Below are 20,558 nucleotides of genomic sequence, written 5' to 3'. Positions count from 1 at the left end.
TTGATAGATGTGTGGAGACATTTACACCACATGATAAAAGATTATTAATTTTACTCAAAGGTTTATGACTCCTATTTAAGAATAGACCTGTTTTTAATGTGTGCAAAATTGAAAAACAGAGTGGTTGAAACAGACTATGTAACCAGACTACTTTCTGGCCATGCACCTAACAGATATTTCCAAGTTAATTGATTCAAAGCTACTCTCAAAAATTTACTTCCATAAAAACTCCCTAACCATTTTATTTAAATCTCGAAAAAAAATGTTATCAAGTAAATATGGAATAGATTGAAACAAATATTGTATACGTGGAAAGATATTCATCTTAAATGTGTTTATCCTTCCCATTAAATTAATAGGTAAATCTTTCCATTTAATCAAATCAGTTTTAATTTTTTTCATTAACGGAGCATAATTTAATTTATATAAAGATTGATAATTAACATTCAAAATTATACCCAGATATTTAATTTGATCAGTCCACTTCAAATTAATAATATTCTTATAAACTGAATAATCTCCTTCACTTACCAGTAATATTTCACTTTTTTCCCAATTAACTTTATGTCCAGAAAGACATCCATATTGTATTAAACATTCCTTCAAATGCAAAAGTGACTGAGCTGGGTTTATTAAATACACCAATACATCATCAGCAAATAAATTAATTTTATACTCCTCATCTAAAACTTTCATACCTTGTATCTGTGTATTTTGTCTTATCAACTGTGCTAAAGGTTCAATCACTAACGCAAACAAAGCTGGTGATAAAGGACAACCTTGACGAGTTGATCGAGTTAACTTAAAAGATTCCAAAATCAAACCATTTGTCAATACTCTAGCTACTGGTTTACTATATAGAGCCCTAATCCAACCAATAAAAGAAGGACCAAACTTAAATTTTTCCAAAACTTTAAACAAAAAATTTCATTCAACTCTATCAAATGCTTTTTCTGCATCTAAAGATATCACCTTCGGCTGATTTAAAGATTGTCAAAATCTATTAATCAAACTAATCACACGCAAAATGTTATCTGAAGCATATCTATTCTTTATAAAGCCTGTTTGATCCATATGAATCAACTTTGGTAAAAATTTAGCCAATCTATTCGCTAATATTTTAGGTATTATTTTATAATCTACATTTAACAACAAAATATATCTATATGAAGAAACTTTCAAAGGATATCTATCTTTTTTAGGAATTACTGTAATTAAAGCACTAGATCAAGACTCAGGTAAATCATAATATTCTGCAACTTGACGTAATACATCCCCAAACACTGTAGATAAATCATCATAAAAAATGTTATAAAATTCAACCGAAAATCCATCATCACCAGGCAATTTACTGTTCGGCATTTCCAGCATAACCATTTCCGAATCAGTAAATGGTTCATCTAACTCCTGTATATCTCTATCCTCTAATATCAGTAAATTCAACTGTGATTAAAAAAATCAATCAATCCAGTTTCCTGTTTTCCTTCAGATGTATATAACTTTTTATAAAATGAATAAAATTCATCATTAATCTCACAAGGTTTATAAGTAATAAGAGAATTCCGTCTAACAGCATTAATAGTCCTCGATATCTGTTCTTTCTTTAATTGCCACGCCAATACCTTATGTGCTTTCTTTCCCCATTTGTAATACCGTTGTTTAGTCCTATTAATCACACATTCAAATTGATAAGATTGCAAAGTATTATATTTCAATTTCAGCCTCGATAATTCTATTTTCTGATCTTCTGTAGCATCTTTCTGAAATTCCTTTTCTAACTCATCAATCTGTTTCTCTAATTCAAGACTCTGATTTAATCGATTCTTTTTTATTTTAGAAGTATAACTAATTATTTGTCCTCTCAAATAGGCTTTCATAGCATCCCATAATAAAAACTTACTTTGAACAGAATTAGAATTTTCTTTAAAAAAAATTAATTTGCTTTTTGAAAAACAAATAAATTCCAAATTTTTTAACAATATTGTATTAAATTTCCAACGATAAGCTATTTGAATTTTCTCAGAAGTTTCATATGTAAAATATAACAGAAAATGATCTGAAATCACCCTACTTTTATATTCCGCTTGTTGTATTTTCCCTTGTAAGGGTGCCGATACTAAAAAGAAGTCAATCCTTAAAAACGATTCATGTCTAGATGAATAAAAGGAAAAATCTTTCTCTGTCGGATTAAGACGTCTCCAAATATCTACTAAATTAAGATCTTTCATCAACGCTTGGACCTGGATTTCCATTTTGGATTTTTTAACTTTCTTCGGAGATTTATCTAATAAAGGTTCCAAAACACAATTAAAATCACCACCAACTAAAATATTATCATAGCTTGACCCAAACATAAAAATGCAGCCGAAATAAATACTTCATCATCTGCATTTGGAGCATAAATATTAAGTAAAGTTCAAAATTCATTAAAAATCTTACAATTCAATTTAAGAATACATCCTGCCTTTTCCTCCATTGATTGTAATTCAAAAGATAAATGTTTATGTATCAAAATTGCTACACCTTTAGCTCTAGAATTAAATGAAGAAGAATATATATGCCCAACCCAATCCCTTTTTAATTTCACGTTTTCCTTCACATTCAAATGTGTTTCTTGTAAAAAGGCAATATGAATTTTCATTTTCTTAATATACGCCAAGACTCACTTATGTTTAATTGGACTATTTAATCCTCGAATATTAAAAGTATCAAACTTCAACTTTGACATATCTACTATTATTACTAAATGCCAATAATATCTTCAAATAAAAACTCAAATCAATGTATATAGGCCCTCTAATTTAAAAAAAATCACAAATTAAAAACTAAAAAAAATTAAAAAAAAGAAAAAAAAAAGAAAATCCCCCCCCCCTAAAAAAAACTACCAAAAGGTAGTAATCCCCTAAACAAAAATTGGGTGTGGGTCACCCATCAGCGGCTGATGACTAGTAAAGTACTTAGTGCAGATCTCTTCCTCCCCAGCCAAACAGTCAGTAACATCAAAATATCATAATAACAAAAGAAAAAATAGAAAAAGAAAAAGATGTCAACAAAGGTTTTATAACAGCTTGAATAACTACATTTAATTGCATACACTGTGAATCGGTAAATCTCAGCTCTGCTCTCTCTGACATAGTGGCAGAACAAGGTAACTGCAGCTCCTGCTGCAACTCAACAGAAGGCATTTTAAACGTTTTACTGCGGGTCTGGACTCCCAGCGATGGCACCCTGACTTCCTCAGGGGTTCGCTGCTGGTCTCCCCCCATATATTGTTTTCTCATCAATTCGCGAAGAAAAATGATTTCTTCAGATTGAAATGCTACCTGATGCATTTCCAACAATAGAGTCGTCTTCCTGCGTGCGCCCTCCATTGAAATCGAAAGGCTTTCCAAATCGAGGGCCACTTCTTGGGAAAACGCACCTTCTTCTGGAGAATGGGTAATTCCACCGCCATCCTTCATTTGGTGAGCAATAGGTTTTTTTAGCCCCCACAGGCTATCTTTGGGATTTTGGCAGTGAAGAGATTGAGCCTGGGCTATATCAAGTCATTTAGGCCCCAATCTTCAACACTTCGAAAGTGTAACTTCTTTTGAACTTGAGGTTTAGTCTTTTTACCATTAGTGGTCATAATAATTCCTTAATACTTTAAACTAAAATTTAAAAAGTTTAAACTTGAAAACAAAGGTTAAAAAATAGGTATTCAAAAGTCTGGCCAGAGAGGTCAAGATTGCATGTCTAGACTCTACACCATCTTGCCACACCCCCCACCAGAACCTCATTCAAATATTCAAGTGAAACAGTACAGTATTTAAGGCATTTTTTTGCATGCAAATCTTATAGGCATCTCTTTTAATTTATTGTTACAAGTCCTGATTTAACACCTGGTATTGCCCTTTTCTAAAGACAGAGAAATGGTCGATTTCAAGCAGTTATTCGCATCTGCAAGTCATAACTAAAAGATATAATTTCTTGCATAGAAAAATGGCAGAATCTGGAAAGATTGCTTCCAATACACAGAAACATCCGTATTCTGTATGCCTGATTTTTAGGTCTTTAATTAGAACATGTAAATGGTCAATCTCACAATAATATTAAGCCATTGATGTTAACAATGGGGAGAAGAGTTTCGAGGCTAGAACAATATTAGATCAAAACATAGCTGTCAGTGTTGCTGTGTGTGCCCTACGGCCATGACAACTCAAATCGCAGCTGACGGGTTGTAAGGTTCAATGAGCTGATTTGCGCAGGAAGCCATTTATGAATGGGTTGTTCATTGACAGGTTGTTGACTCAACTAGCAAAGTCAGTTTACGCTTCTGTATTAAGTCTGCTATAGTGTTATTTAACCAGGAATCCAGGAAATGACTTTGGATGATCGGTTTTAATTGTCTATCTGGGATGTGCTTATGCCTAGTAAATATGTGGCTCTCTCTGGCCTCATCTCAGAAGTTAGTGTCTAGTGTGCTTAATAAAGACAAATCTGTGGTGCTTCTCTCATAACTGTAATTTCTGCATAGCATGGAAATAACAACTTTTAACATTCCTTCCTTTTTATAATGAAGATGATACCTAATTATATTATACTGTTCAAGCCATTTGTTTGTACATATTTAATCAGGACACACGGACCCTTGAGTAGGAAAATGATAAGACTATGTTACTAGCCCAAAGGACCCCAAAACCCAGCAGCAATAGACATTCACCAAGACAAGTGGTTTTTAAAACAAAGTTATTTTTAATCAACTTTAAATATGAAAATAGAATCAAACTTTAACTTAACTCTATTCTTAACTAACCCAAATTAACCCCCTTCTAATTGTAAGCGCACTTGTTTGTAATGTGTGTGAAAATTTAAGAAAAGTTCTTTGGTTCACAGTTCAATCTTACTTCTCCTTCTTCCAAGTTCTCTGGATGCAGGCAATTCTTATACTGTGCACAGAATTCAACATGTATAAAGTTCACCAGGCTTTGGTGCTTGAAAGGTAAATGTTTACCACTCAGGAATGTTTTTGTAGGGTTTGCAGAGAGATATTTGTTCCAGGATTTCCACAACTGAGGCACCACCATTAATCACCTCAATGTCTCGCTGATGAAACTTGCCCCATCAGGGTTTTCCAGATGGTCTCCTCTTTCTTTCAGGTTATGACATAGTTCCTCTTATTCCAAGAGAAACATCAGACAAATAGCACTTCCAGCCAACCCATGCTCTGGAACTTTTTGTTTCCAATCAGCTCTTCCTGGCTTGCACTGTTCAGTTGCTTTTCAGTGTCACACACTAGCTGACTGAGAGAGCTTGTTAACTTCTCTCTCTCTCTCTCTCTCTCTCTCTCTCTCTCTCTCTTCCCCCCCCCCTCCCTCCCCCCAACTGGCTTCCAGAAAGCCCTGTGTGATTTTCTCAATTGCAAAACCCCCACCTTCTTCAGCAAACAACAGGAGTTCTTTCTTCTGCTCAAGCTGTTGTTAGATAAACAAAATCCAGAAATGACCTTTCTGTGAGCACCCTGCAGAAAGGTACTTGTAGCCAGTTTGTCTCCAGTCCATTCATTTTATGACATCAGTTCAATTAGCACTTACTTGTGAAATGTGTATCACATTCTCCATTCTTTCTGCAATGTTATTTGAATGTGAATTCTTCAGTCTTTCAAATAAGATCTGTTTTAAAATGTGTGTATGTATGCATCCTACACTTAAAGGGTCTGTTGAGTCATAATCTTTTGTTCTTATTTCTAGCCTAGAAAGGCATACAGTTTTGTTGGGCACAGGGAAGTTATATTGCTCCACCAGTTCCTGATCCAAGGTTGGGAGTGTTGCCCCAGTATCGATCAAAAATGGAATTGGGATTCCCTGTTCTGTCATTTCCATGATCGGTTTGTGTTCTCCCTTTGCCACTAAGGAGAACATTGTGGCAGGAGAATTCTATATTCGTTATTGCCTGAAGGGGTTTTGAGAGTTAAATGGTGCTTGCCTGCCTTGCGGGACCTTCGAATCATCATCTTTAATAGGGCAGTGCCGACATCAATGTCCTCTCCCTCCACATTTGAAGCAGGTATTGGGCTGTGGGATAGGCAAGAGCCATTAGCCTTTTTGTCATAGGATATGTTGTTTCTGTCATTCCTGGGCATAGGGGGTCCACTTCCCTACTCCTGTCTTCTGTGAGTGGGCTGTTGAGCCCTTTGGAGCAGTATCTGACTGTTACTGTGACTTACAGTTTCTCTGTCATGGCTCGAGGCTGAACAGTCGGGGTCAACTTCATACTTGCGAGTGAGATTGGAATCATATGAGCAAAGGGAAAATTCATATTTAAGTTTGGTTTAACTGATTACTTCATGACGTTGCTGTCTCTGGTATTGTCTGCTCAATCAAAGTTTATATTTATTCATGAGGCTGTTCTGTCAAATAGGCTCTACATTAATATAGCATTGAACTGTGCTGAAGTTGCCCCTTTGTTATGTTTGATTACCTACATATATCCAATATGCTGACATGAATCTTTCCCAAAAGTCCTGTCCTGATTCCTTAAGGAGTGGTATACATCCAATTACTTTGCCCATATCAATTGGTCATTTCAAGCACTCAGTGAGTGCTTCAAGTATACAATTTACTTGAGTTTGTTCATTATTATGAATTTGAATTAGTGAATTAAAACTTGTGATGGTTGCAGCTCCTTTCCCCATAGCCCTATGCCATTTTTCACTTTCCTCTATCTAGAATGGCATCTATTAGAGAGACCAGATCTTGTGGGCATGCTGCATACATTGTCATGGTTAATTGGAGGTAATATAACTAGCAAATTTTACTGGGTCTTTATTTCTGTCTAGAGCGTTTTGCGATATAAGCATCATTTCATGTGGCTTCCAGGGGGCATATAGTTCCATAGTGTCATGCTGGTTCCCGCAATCTGCCCTTTGGTTCAGGACTGTTCTGTTTGTATACCTTTTTGATGCCCCTTTTTGGATGCATTTTCACTATTTCTGCTGTCACACTTACCATTCTTCATCTCTTTTTCTTCTGAATCTGAGAGGAACAGGGCTGTGGGAATGAAGGCTTGTGTCTGTACTGGAGGGGTGGAATTTTGGAATGGGGAGGCGCATAGGGTGGAGGGGGAGTACACTGGGAATCCAATAATTCCTCTTCCTCATCATCATGAATAAATAGGTTCGCTGTGCCTGACACAGGTTCCGCAGTGGTGTCATTCTTTTAGTGCTTAAATTTATGAAGCATTTAGCAATTAGGTTGGTTTTCTCTATCTTTTTTCTCCTGCCATTTGCACTCTGACTGTAAGACCTGCCAGGTTTTCTGGTTGCCATTCTAATTGCTTACTGCTATTCCTTTGCAGCTCACATTATCCCTCCAGTTCTCAATCTTTTAATCATCCCATTTCTTGTGGGCCTCCTCTTTCCACTCTCTAATTCTTTTTTGCCATTTTTTTGATGCATCTTTTTTTCACATTAGTTGTGGTTCCGCTATAGTACTAGTATTCATGTTCCTTCTGCTGGCCATGCTTTGTCTCCTAGTCTTTTACTCAGAGAAGCTGACAGGAAACAGTACTATTTACCATGGCTTGGATGTAAATAACACATGTGCTGTACCCCATTGCTTTTATCTATAGCTTGACCCATTAACCTATCCTGATTTCCAAAACAGTTCTCAGATAGTATTACTCATGCTTCAGCATACCAAATAACTGCCAACTGTCCACTTCACTAAGCAGATAAGTTTTCCTCCAGGCTACCAAAGTAACCTGATGCTGAATAGTCAAATATCCTGGTAAAAATTTTCCTCCAGGCTAACAAGTTAACCTGATGCTGAAAGGTCAGATATTTTCATATAAGTTATCTGAGTATAAATTTTCTTCCAAGTCAATGCAGTAACCTGTTGTCTGAATTCAGATATCTGAGTCTCAGATGGTACCCTTTCATTTTAACCAGCCTCTGAGAGATAAGGAAGCTAAATTTTCCTCCAGGCTAACAAGCTATTTTATAATAAGCCATTAAACCATTATTTTTGTAGTCTTCTTAACTTGTACTCTGTTTCATGGTTTCTCTGGGTGGCTCTCATCTCTCAGCAGGGAACCAGATCAACCTCGTATGAGGGACCACAGTGCTCCCAGGGATCAGTGAAGGAGTTTGGGCTCAAGGGTCCAAAAAGTGCACTTTAACTCCATCCGATGTCCCAGTTTTGTTGTGGCTGCTGATCTTCCCAGCAGGAGTACACTGACTACACCAATGTGATAATCGTGTCGCCTGTCAAGATACAAAAATACACAGCAGAAACACAAAATACAAGACAAATTTTATTGAATCACACCTGCGGGAATGAGTAATATTAATGTCAAGTAGACAGAGTCACCTTCATTAATGCCAGAACCTCATTCGAAGATTCAAGTGAAAAAGTACAACGTTTAAGGCATTTTTTTTTGCATATAAATCTTATAGGCATCTCTGAATTTATTATTACATCTTGGTTTAAAGACAGGGAAATGGTTGAAGTCAAGCAGTTATTCACATGTACAAGTTATAATTAAAACTATAATTTCTTGCATAGGAAATTGATGTTGATTCCAACCCTTCTCAGGGAAGGATAGTAGGCAGACCACTGTGCTCCACCACCTGACTTTTTTTTTTAAACTTTATTTAAGATTTTATAACATGAATAACATATAGGATTACATTAAAAAAAAAGAATAAAATAATAAAATTACAATACAATATCAGTAATCTAAATAAACTATACCCTCTCCAATAATTATTACACATTAATAACCCAACTCAAATTAGTCCAACCCCCCCTTTCCCCCCAAAATAAAGAGTGAAGAATTAATAAAGTTAATAATATATGTGAGAAAAAAACCCACTTACAAAAAAAAACAAAAACATAACTGATTAAAATACTAACAAAAAGAAAAGTAATTAATACTAAAATATCAGACTTAAAAAACATATTTAAATCAAACTTAAATGCATATATTTAACAAACGGAGTTAAGATGAAACATATATTTAACTCAAACTTAATATAAAAAATTAGTAAAGTTAGTAACATTATCTATCAAAAATTCTTAAACAATAATCAATTCTTAAAAAAGAATTGTAGCATGAAAAAAAAGATGAAAAAAAAAACTTTCTCTATAGAGGTAAACCTTCACCAAATATCAATTAACTTCACATCTATCATCATATTAGTCACATAAACCACCATCTTAAAACAAAATTCAAACCTCATCAAGCATTGTACAATTCAATTTTAGTACTCTTCCACCATTTTTCCCTTTTACTTTTAAATAGTTATCCAATAAAAGCTTCAATACCACATTTAAATATCCCCAATCATTACGTTAAAATTCAGATATCCGAATAATAAAAACACATCTACAACAAAATCTATATTTTCAACAAATGGAGCATAAACCACAAACAAAATTCAAGCCTCATTAAGAATTGTACAATTCAATTTATAACTTTCACCATTATTCCCTTCGTTCTATAACTAAAATAGGAAAATAATATACACCAGAATTACCACTCCTTTCACCTTAAAGTTAAAGAAAAAATATATTAAAAAAAACTTATCCATCCCATTCACATTTAAATTTCAGATATTCCTTACCTACTGAATAAAATTTGCAAAAAAAAACACATCAATTTTTATTCTTTTAAACAATCAAATACTTTCTTATGCTTTTTTTTATATTTAAACAAAAAAAAACCCTTCACTCTTTAATCTAATAATACAAAAAAAAACAAAAAAAAAACGGGTAGGAGGTTAAAAATACCCCCTCCCGTCTAAACCGCACAATGCGGTAACTCCCAAAAAAAAATGGGTGTGAGATAACTCACATGTAGAGATAACTTTCAGGAAATAGTGTCTATCCAGTTCTCACCCCCAACTCTCACTTCATCTTAAACTAACATCATCATTATTTAATATCCCTTAAAAAGGACAACTCTTCTTTTAATCAGCTCCAACTGCCGAGTCACCATTACAACCATTCCTTCTTGGAGCACGGCTCTTTTCTTCCATCTCTTGTCTCCTTAGAGATCGCGGCGGACTATGTCTCTGTTGAAACTGAGTAATTGGCAGCTCTTGAGCAAATGCTATAGCTTCCTTTGGAGAATCAAAGAACTTTGGTTGGCAACCATCTTGAAAAACCTTCAAAACAGCTGGATATCTAAAGGTTGCCTTATAACCTTTCTTCCACAACAACTCTTTAGCAGGATTGAATTCCCGTCGTTGGAACATAACTTCTTGACTCAAATCTGCATAGAAGAAAACTCGATTATTTTGAATCATCAGGGTGATTTTCTCTGTTGTGCATTTCTAATAGCCACTCGTAAAATTATTTCTCTGTAGTAATAATTCAAGCAACGAACCAAAACAGGTCTTGGACTTTGACCTGAAATAGGTCTTCTACGCAAGGCTCTGTGAGCACGTTCCAGTATTATACCTTCCGGGAAATGTTCTTAACCCAACACCTGCGGAATCCATTCAGTAAAAAATTTTCTTGGGTCTGGTCCCTCCATACCTTCCGGCAAACCAATAATCTTTATATTGTTCCGTCTGGATTGGTTTTCCAAATAATCAATCTTTTTCACCAAATTTTTATTTTCAGTTTGTAAGTCTTCGACTATTTTGGTCACATCAAAAACTTGATCCCGTATTTCATCTATATCTTCTTTACACAAATTAAATTTATCTCTCACTTCAAGCTTAAAAGCTCCAAACTCAGCCATCTGTTGAGAATGTATTTTCACCAAAGTATTAAACCTAGTACCAAGTTCAGTCATAATCTTGAATAATACCTGCATTGTATAAAATCATTTAGATTCAAGATTCACAAAAATCTTTTCAATTGGAAGAGAATTTGGCTCAAGAGATTCCTGCTTCTTCTCCAAAGGCTCTTCTATTCCTTCCTTCATTCTGGTTGCCTTCCTTGTAGTATGACTGAGTGTGGAAACCCCAGCCACAGCCTCTCCAGCAATGACTAGAGGACGCTGGCCAGGGTTTTCCCCAGTCCATAATGTATTAAATTCTCCCAGTACATCAAGTTGTATAGGTTCTCAAAAGATGCAGTTTGCAGCTACACCTCTACAGCTGATAAATACCTTTGAGTAACTCTTTGTTCTAAAGGCTGTTTGGCGCCCTCTTTAGGAGGCTCTACCGATGTAACATAGAGCTCTACATCCGAATACTGTACCTCTCTCCTGGGATCCATTTCACGCTGAGTCCCGGTGTCTTTCCTGTAGGTAGGCTCCAAAACTTGAACTTTTGGAAAATGTAGTTTTTTGATGATCTGTTGTCATTTTATTTTTGCTCTTTTCCACCAATTGTACCATCATAAGTTAAATTAACAGCACTGAAATTATCTAAACTTTTAAAGAATTTTAACGGGCATTTCTAGACAACACAATAAGATAGAATAAGGAGAGGACTGGAAGGCACGTCTGATCCTTACGCCATCTTGCCACGCCCCCCTTCTCCACCGCCTGACTTGAATGTACAGCTGCTGCAAGCGGCTGGTTAGGGGTGGGTTGATGATGCCATCAGCCAGCTACCCATCTTCCCACACCCCTTACCCTCCAAGGCAGGGTGACAGGCAGGAGCCATTGGGGCACCGGGGACCGTCAGGGCAGTGGGGACCATCGGGGCGGTGAGAGCCGCCGGCAGGGCAACGGGAACTATCAGGGCAGTGGGGGGGGCAGCGAGAGCCCTTGGGACAGCAGGAGCCAGAAGGGTAGCGGAGGCCAGTGGTGACCATCGGGGCAGCGGGAGACATCAGAGCCAGTGAGAGCCATCAGCGGGCGGCCGGTGGGGGCTGTGTCAGCTTCACCGGCCACTTAAGGACGCTCTCTGCAGCTCAAAACATGGCAGAGCAATGGCCGTCTTCCCTACCCATAATCCTCCATGCAGCTGGAACTGTTCTGGGAACTATAGAGCAGTTCTGGTTGCATGGGGGATTATGGGTAGGGAAGATGACCATTGCTCTGCTGCATTTTTATGACAGGTGGCGCTATGGCACCAGTTGCCCCACCTCCATTGGCTCCAGAGGGCGCTATGAGGCACCTCTGGATATGAATGGGATGCTGGAGCAGCCTTTTAGGGCTGTTGTCTGAAAGATAAGTTTTAAATCCGCTCTTGTAACCGGCCATTAGGCAGAGGCCTGACATGAAACGGCCCATTGTCTGTCTGTCTGTCTTATGTCTAGTACATATGTGGCTCTCTCTGGCCCCAGCTCAGATGCTGATAACTAGTGTGCTTAATAAAGACAAATCTGTGGTGCTTCTATTATAACTGTCATTTCTGGATAGCATAGAAACACGAACTTTACTGAACCTCGTGCAATGAGACAGGTAAAATTGGTGATCTTGTAGTTAGGGATCCTTTTGGAAAGAGTGATTACAATATGATTGAGTTTTTCATACAAATTAGGGTATAATAGTTTGGTCTAAAACCAGGTATTATGACTAAACAAGAGAAACTACAAGAGAATGAGGGGAAAGATAACCAGGGTAGACTGGGAAAGCAGGCTACATGGAGGGACAGTTCGGGAATAGTGGAAGGTGTTCAAAGGCATTTTTCATGGTGCTGAACATAAGTATTTTCCAGTTAAAAGCAAGGACAATAAGTGTGGGGACAGCTAGCCTTTCATAACTAAGGAAATAAAGGAAGGCATCAAACTAAAAACTCATGCATACAAAGTTGATGAGAGCAGTGGGAAACTAAAAAAAGCAATAAAGAACCAGAAAGCAAGCAATAAAGAGAAGGAAGATAGATTATGACAAAAGATTAGCACAAAATCTGAAAGCAGACAGTAAAAGTTTTTATAATTATGTAAAGTGGAAAAAGATGGCTAAAGTGATAATAAGGGGGACTTGATATTGGGTAATGAGGAAATGGCTGAGGTTTTGACTGACTATTTTGTGTCAGTCTTCATGGTGGAGGACATGCCTACCATTTCAAAGGGAGACTTGATAGAGGTGTTTAAAATTATGAGGGGTATAGACAGAATAAATGTAAGTAGGCTTTTTCCACTGAGTGTAGATACAAACCAGAGGACATGAGTTAAGGGTGAAAGGGGAAAAGTTTAGGGAGAAACATGAGGAGGAACTTTTTCACACAGAGAGTGGTGGGAGTTTGGAACAAGTGGCCATCTGAAGTGGTGAATGTTGGCTCAGTTTTGATACTTAAGAAAGATTTGAACAGGTACATGGATGGGAGGGGTATGGAGGGCTATGGCCTGTGTGTTGGTCAGTGGGACTTGGCAGAAAAATAGTCTAGCATAGACTAAAAGGGCCTGTTTCTATTCTGTAATGTTCTATGGTTCTAAAGAGGTAGAACTAAGCAAATCTGAGGGAATGCATCCAAGGGTACTGAAAGAAATGTTATAGTTATAACATTTATAAGAGGTTATAGTAGACGCTTTGTTGATAATTTACCAAAATTCTCTGGACTCAGGCCAGGTCCCGATGATGAATGAAAAGCCATTATTCAAAAATGGATGCAGGCAATAAGGAGGGAACTATGGGCCCATTTGTTTAAAATCTGTAGTTGGGAAAATGCTTGAAGCTATTATTAAAGAAGAAATAGCAAAGCATCTGGAGCAAAATGGATCCATCAGACAGATGCAGCATAGGTTTAGCAAAAACTGTTTGAAAAAACTTACTGGATTTCTTTGAGGATATAATGACCATGGAAGATAGAGGAGAGAAAATTACAAGATCTCAAGATGTAGGAGCAGAAGTAGGTCCATTAGCCCATCGAGTCTGCTCTGCCATTATAATCATGAGCTGATTCATCCTCTACTATAGCGCACGCCCTGGCTTTCTCCCTGTAATCCTTCATGCCCTGACTAATCAAATACTGGTCAACCTCTGACTTAGATACACCAAATGACCTTACTTTCAGAGTCACTGTGGCAACAAGTTCTACTGACTCACGGCCCTCTGACTAAAGAAATGTTTCACATCTCTGTTTTAAATAGATCCCCTATTATCCTGAAATTATGCCCTCTTGTCCTAGACTCGCCCACCATAGGAAACATCTTTGCCACATTTACTCTGTCCAGGCTTCTCAGCATTTGAAATGGCTCTATGAGGTTCCCCAAATCCTTCTGTACTCGAATGAGTACAGTCCAACAGCCAATAAACATCCTCATATGCAAACACTTTCATTCCTGGTATCATTCTAAGAAATCTTCTCTGAACCCTCTCAAACACTAGCACATCTTTCTCAAATAAGGCACCCTAAACTGTACATAGTATTCCAAATGATGTATCACTAGTGTTTTATAGAGACTCAACATTACATCCCGGCTCTTAAATGCTATTCCTCTATAAATTAATGAGGAGTCATGTGATGGAGTAGTGGCTGATCAGGTAAAACCAGCCCTCCACAGAGAAGGTTAAAATAAAGTGACAGAAATAAAACATTTAAAAACTCGTTAAATAAACAGTACACGAAAAGCCTGAAGATGGCTCTGATGAAAGAAAAGCCTACAACGACAAGTAAAAAAGAAACAAAGAAATCGCCCATCAACAAAGAGGCCTTACTGGAATCCGCGAGCTGGGAGCTCACCCAAAGAGGACAGCCCAAGCTGCGAAGCCGGTAAGCAGGCAGCTCGGGAGTGACGTCTCACAAGGTGGGCTCGAATGATGGCTCATGGAGCCAGAAAAAGAAATGCCAGCACCTATGAGCGAGGAGTCGCGCATGCGCAGTTCACATTCTAAAAAAGACACTGAGGAGAGCAGATGCCAGCAGCAGTTTGTTGCTAACACAGCAGGAGCTGAGGCAGAGGCGGCGTCAGAAACGGGCTCATTATTGAGCGAAAACATGTAACAAGAAAGAGAAGCCCTAGAAGAGGATAAAGAACTACAGGAAAACACACAAGGTAATAAACAAATCCAGATGGTGGATATAGAGTATTTTGATAAACAAATTAAAACTTTAATGGAAACAATAATGTTTGAAGTTAAAGCGATTAGAAAGACTATATAAGAGACAGATGCAAAAATCCAAAAAATGGAGAATGTAATGACAGAAATGAAAAAGTGAAGAAGTGGAAGACAAAGTGATAGGTGTGGAAATGGAGGTGAATGAAATAATAGAAAAACGGAAGATAGAGACAAAGAAATTAAGAAGTCACATGACTTATTGTCCCAGAAAATAGACATTTTAGAGAATTTTAGTAGATGTAATAATATAAAAATAGTGGGCCTGAAAGAAGGTGAAGAAGGCGCATATATAAAAAAGAATTTTAAAACGATGGATCCCATAGATTTTGGAAGTAGAATAACTCCAAGAGGAAATAGAAATTGAAAGTATCCATAGGGCATTGGTGCCAAAACCGCAGCCACAGCAGAAACCACGTTCCATGCTGGTAAAACTACTGCTATGCGTGACAAGGGAGAAAAAATTGTAGCTGGCTGTTAGAAGAGTAAAAGAAAACAAGAACCATTGGAATAAAATGAAAAAAAAATTCTTCTACCCAGACATAAGGTTCGATCTTTTAAAGAAGCATTAAGGAGTTCAACTTAACAAAAATTTTACTATGGAGGAAAGGTTACAATTTTGTATTATGTAATCCTGCAGTTTTGAAGATATTCATCCCCGTCAGACAAAGTAGACATTTTTTGGATCGAGGAGAAGCCCGTCACTTTGCGGAACAATTGGCAAATAAGCAACAAGAAGAAGAGTGAGGAAAATAACAAAAGGACTGTTAAAAATAATGTATATAAATAAGTTTGAAAGTTAATAGTTGGATTATATAAAAAATGCTTTGTCTTATTTTTTAGAATAATATATTGTGATTTCTCTGTGGGAGGGCTAGGGATGGTCTACTGTGAAATCAGTTGACAGTTGCGGTATATACCGCAACCCATGAAATAAAGTGAGTTGTGGTTGTCTTGCGAGGTAGCAAAGGCAACTCAATAAGGTGGGATTTTCTATTGTTTTCTTTTCTACAACTCTAGTCTTTTTATAGTTTTCTTATTAATTGTGTGGGTGTTTATAATAAAGAATAAGAACATTCAAAAGTGTGATTTTAGAGGAAGAGAGGTGGAGGAGTTGAAGAGGTGGCATAGAGGTAAAATGGGTTGATATGAATACATTGAAATATATGACAATTAATATTAATGGAGTTCACAACCAAATTAAGAGGAAAAAAATTACTAACACTACTAAAAAAGGGAAAAATAGACATAGCATTTGTATAGGAAACATTTAACAGAGGCTAAACATCTCAAACTGAAGAGAGACTGGGCAAGTCATGTAGTAGCATCATACAATTCAAAAGGCAGGGGGAGTAGCTATCCTAGTTAATAAAAATTTACCAATTAAAATAGGAAAATAATAACAGACCCAGCGAGTAGATATGTATGATGGTATGTCAGATTTATTCAGAATCTTGGAATTTGTTAAACATTTATGCTCCTAATGAAGATGACCAGATATTTATGCAGGATATTTTTTTAAAGATAGCAAATACACAAGGACATATCTTACTAGGGGGAAACTTTAATTTTAACCTTGATCCATCAATAGATAAAACCCGGAAGAACACCACAAAAAATAAAGCAGCCAAATTTACGTTAAGTTCAATGCAAGATATGAAAATAATTGATACTTGGGGAAAACATCCAAAAGAAAGAGACTATTCACATTATTCTAACAGGCATAAATTTTATTGTAAGATCAATATGTTTTTTATTGTCAGCCCAATTTCAAGGGAGAATTTGAAAGACTGAATATAAGGCAAGACTTTTATCAAACCATTCACCCTTGTTGTTGACAATTGCTCTGGAAGATATTCCACCGAAAAGATACATATGGAGGATGAATCCCATGCTGTTAAAAAGGCAAGACTTTCGGGAGTATATAGAGCAACAAATCAAAATATACTTTGAGACAAATGCAAATTCTGTAACAGACAAATTTATATTATGGGACACAATTAAAGCCTTTATTAGAGGGCAATAATTAGTTATACAACCAAATTTTTTTTTAAAAAATACTGTCGGGAAATAGAATAGTTGGAAAAAGATATAATAACTATAGAGAAAGATTTAATGAAAAGAGAGAATTGACAGAGAAAAAATTAAAATATGACACATTACAAACATACAAAGTGGAAAATAATATTATGAAAACAAAACAAAGATATTATGAATTTGGAGAGAAAACCCAATACTGAGGGCTGCGGAGTGCCACTGGTAATTGGTAGCCAACCAGAATAGGATCCCTTTATTCCTATTCTCTGTTTCCTTCCGATCAGCTATTGCTCTACCCATGTTAATATCCTTCCTGTAATTCCATGGGCTCTCATTTTGTTCAGCTGCTTTATGCATGGTACATTGTTGAAGACCTTATGAAAGTTCGAATACACAGCCTCCACTGCATCCCCCCGTCTATCCGACTCATGATCTCTTCAAAAATTTGCAAATTTGACCTGAAAAATTGCTCCCCAAAACTCGCCTATTACACAAGTACATACAGTATACATAAGATAAGGATGCCTAGAGTTGGGGGTGATGTATTAGCATGGATAGAGGATTGGTTAACCAATAGAAAGTAGAGGGTTGGGATACAGTGGTGTTTTTCTGGTTGGCAATCAATGGTGTGGAGGGTGCCACAGGAGTCGATGCAGGGCCTGCAACTGTTCATGAAATACATTAATGATTTTGAAGAGGGGACAGACTGTAATGTATTTAAGTTTGCTGATAACACTATATTGAGTGGAAAAGCAAATTGTGCTGAGGATACAGAGAGTCTGAAGAGAGGTTAAGTGAATAGACAACGGTCTGGCAGATGGAGTACAATTTTGGTAAATGTGAGGCTATCCACTTTGAAGAAAAAATGTAAGAACAGATTTAAAAGACAAGATTGCAGCATGCTGCCATGCTAAACAACTTGGGAGTGAATGTTTGTGCATGAATCACAAAAGGTTAGTTTGCAGATGTAGCATTCAAATGTAATATACCCATTTTTCTGATGAAACACAACTACTGAGTAGTGCAGGCTGTGAACAGGATGCAGAGAAGCATCCATGGGATATAGACAGGTTAAATGAATGGGCAGAGACCTGGAAGATGGAAGAAATGTGAAGTTGTTAATTTAGTGGAAAAACAGAGAGCTGGACTGTTTTTAAATGGCTCTGGATAAAAGGTGTTGATCTTTGAGGGACCTGGATATCCTTGTTCGGAAAATCTCTGAAAGTTAAGGAGCAGATATAGCAAGCAATTAGGAAGGGAAATGGTTTGTTAACTTTTATTGTAAATGAATTTAAATAGAAGAGTAAGGATGACTTGTTCTATCGTTGAGCCCTGGTGAGCATCTCCTGCATTACAGTACAGATCTAGTTTCCTTAATTAAAGGGAAATATATACCACAGAAGGAGTGCAGCGAAGATTTGCCAGATTTATTCTTGGAATGGCAGGTTTTTTGTACAAGGAAATATTTGGTAATTTAGGCCTATACTAGAATTTAGAAGAATCAAATGTAATATTGTTGAAACACAAAACATTCTTACAAAGCTCAACTGGTTAATATGAAGTTGATGAAGTTCTGGCTGGATTGGCTGGAACTGGGCTTCACAGTCTCAAAGTAAGAGGCTGGCTACATATGATAGAGACAAAAAAGGGTGAATCTTTGATATTCTATCCTCAAGAGGTTCGTGTATGTTCAATCACTGAGTATATTTATAACTGAGATCCATAGATCTGTAGATATTAGGGGAATCAAAGCATATGGGGCTTGTACAGAAAAATGACACTGTTAATAGATCAGTTATGAATGGTAGAGGAGGCACAAGATGCTGAGTGACCCACTCCTGCTTCTACTTTCCATGTTCATTTAATGTCCCACTGCTAAAGATAACAATTATTGTACTACTCAACTTTTCTCAGTTCATACGGAGATGTGTAAGTCCCATACACCTGGTAACAAGCCCTGCTTAAATTGTTAATTTCCTGTAACCAAATTTTGATTGGCAATCATATTCTGGCATATGTTGCACTCTGAAAACTTTAATGTTTTTTTTTATTTCTGCAGTGAGAGGTTTATGGTCAGGCTGAACAAGAATGGAATGCCAAGGAACTCAGAGAAGATAGACCGGTTATGTGCACTATTTACGGTATTGTGATGTATTTCTCAGCTACATTTACTGTTTTATTCTCAATAAGCTTTTATGTTTTAGATTTGAAATTAAACTAAACATTGGTTCTGTTGTCCAAAGTAGTTGTCATTTAAGGATTTTATTTACTCTTACATCAAACTTTTCAGGGAGTTTGTAGTCTCATGGTATGCTTCATGTTCAGGATTTATCCTAACACAAGAGAAGCCTGTGTGAAAATACCAGCTAACTCAAATTAAGTGTGCTAGACTGTCATGGCAGCACTAAGGTCTTTGCAATCATGCTCCCTCTCAACTGCAAATTTTGGTGTGCTCCTTCATAATGGATGGTAGAGACTGGAAGCAAGGGCAGAATCCATCAAGATGTTACTGGGTGTGGTCAGTAGTCAGGTGGAAGGATGGATTGGGAGTGTGTCGGTGGTGGGCATTGTAATAAACCAATGCCCAAAGAATCACAATTAATTAACAGACTTAACTTTTCAGGGGTTCAAATCCTTTGCTGCTTTATTAGAATGTAGTTGTCACAAGAGTAACCAATGATGGTTGCTTTTGGCTCAGCTTTGGCTCATTTCCCTAGCAATGCTCCAATAGGAAAGCTGAACAAGGAGTGGTAGATGGGATGTATTTCAGTCACACAAACTGACCCAGGTGCCTTGCTAAATTTCTGGTGTGAAACAAAGTGGCGGCAGAAATGATGGTTATCACATTTGATCTTTAGACACATGAGATTGGAAAAATATTGTGACTAGATTTTTAGGGAATTCTTTCCATTAAAAATTATTCAGCATCTCTCTTTAAGGTAAATAGAATGTTTCAAAAATATGAAATAATTCTGTGATGCTAATCTATTGTAAATTTTGTGTTAGTAATTGTTCATTGCATAGTCAATTAATGTTTGACCTTAAAAGGATTTCCAGAAACATTGAGTTCAGCAACATATAAGCATTTGGTTTAATACTGCTTTATTATTTTATTTTAGTTAAGAAAGGAAACTCTGTCCAATCTGTCTCTCAGCTAATTGCAGAAAATCACCAGGCAACATTTCAGAGAGGTTTTGTCCGGTGGTGTTGGAGGTGTCAAAAAGATATTTAATTAGCTGCATTATTTATTGAGTCATATTGAAGCCACATGATTTTGTTTGTTCATATTACGGACATTTTCACCTACTTGCAACCAAGTTGCTCTTTGTCCTGCTAGGAAGATATTTCCACTGTTTTTCCATTAGGCTAAAAAAAATTACTAACATTGATTTCAAGTGATTATTGTTCCCTAAAGATACAAAAGCCCTGGAGGAAAAGTGGTCCTGTGGCTAACAAGAAATATTAAATGCTTACATTGTTTCCAAAAGAGCAATAAGCCTTGGGACATTGAAAATTCAGAATTCAGTAAAGAAACACCAAGATATTGACAATGAAAGGTAAAGTAGAATATAAAATTA

At 36.7% G+C, this 20,558-nt stretch overlaps 1 protein-coding gene across 21 annotated transcripts in view; it reads left to right on the top strand.

The window, feature by feature from the left end:
* dock3 (dedicator of cytokinesis 3) overlaps window positions 1–20,558 on the top strand; it is a 939,092-nt gene that overhangs the window by 449,797 nt on the left and 468,737 nt on the right. For all 21 annotated transcript variants that reach the window (XM_069936839.1, XM_069936837.1, XM_069936835.1 and 18 more), the window contains one exon: window positions 19,040–19,121. In XM_069936839.1, coding sequence (XP_069792940.1) covers window positions 19,040–19,121 — 82 coding nt within the window. The remainder of the gene's footprint in view (window positions 1–19,039; window positions 19,122–20,558) is intronic.

Source organism: Narcine bancroftii, chromosome 5 (genome assembly GCF_036971445.1).
Source record: "Narcine bancroftii isolate sNarBan1 chromosome 5, sNarBan1.hap1, whole genome shotgun sequence".
Classification (NCBI taxonomy): Eukaryota; Metazoa; Chordata; class Chondrichthyes; order Torpediniformes; family Narcinidae; genus Narcine; species Narcine bancroftii.
The sequence above is the reverse complement of the archived record's forward strand: the minus strand, read 5'-3'. Positions and strand labels throughout refer to the sequence as shown.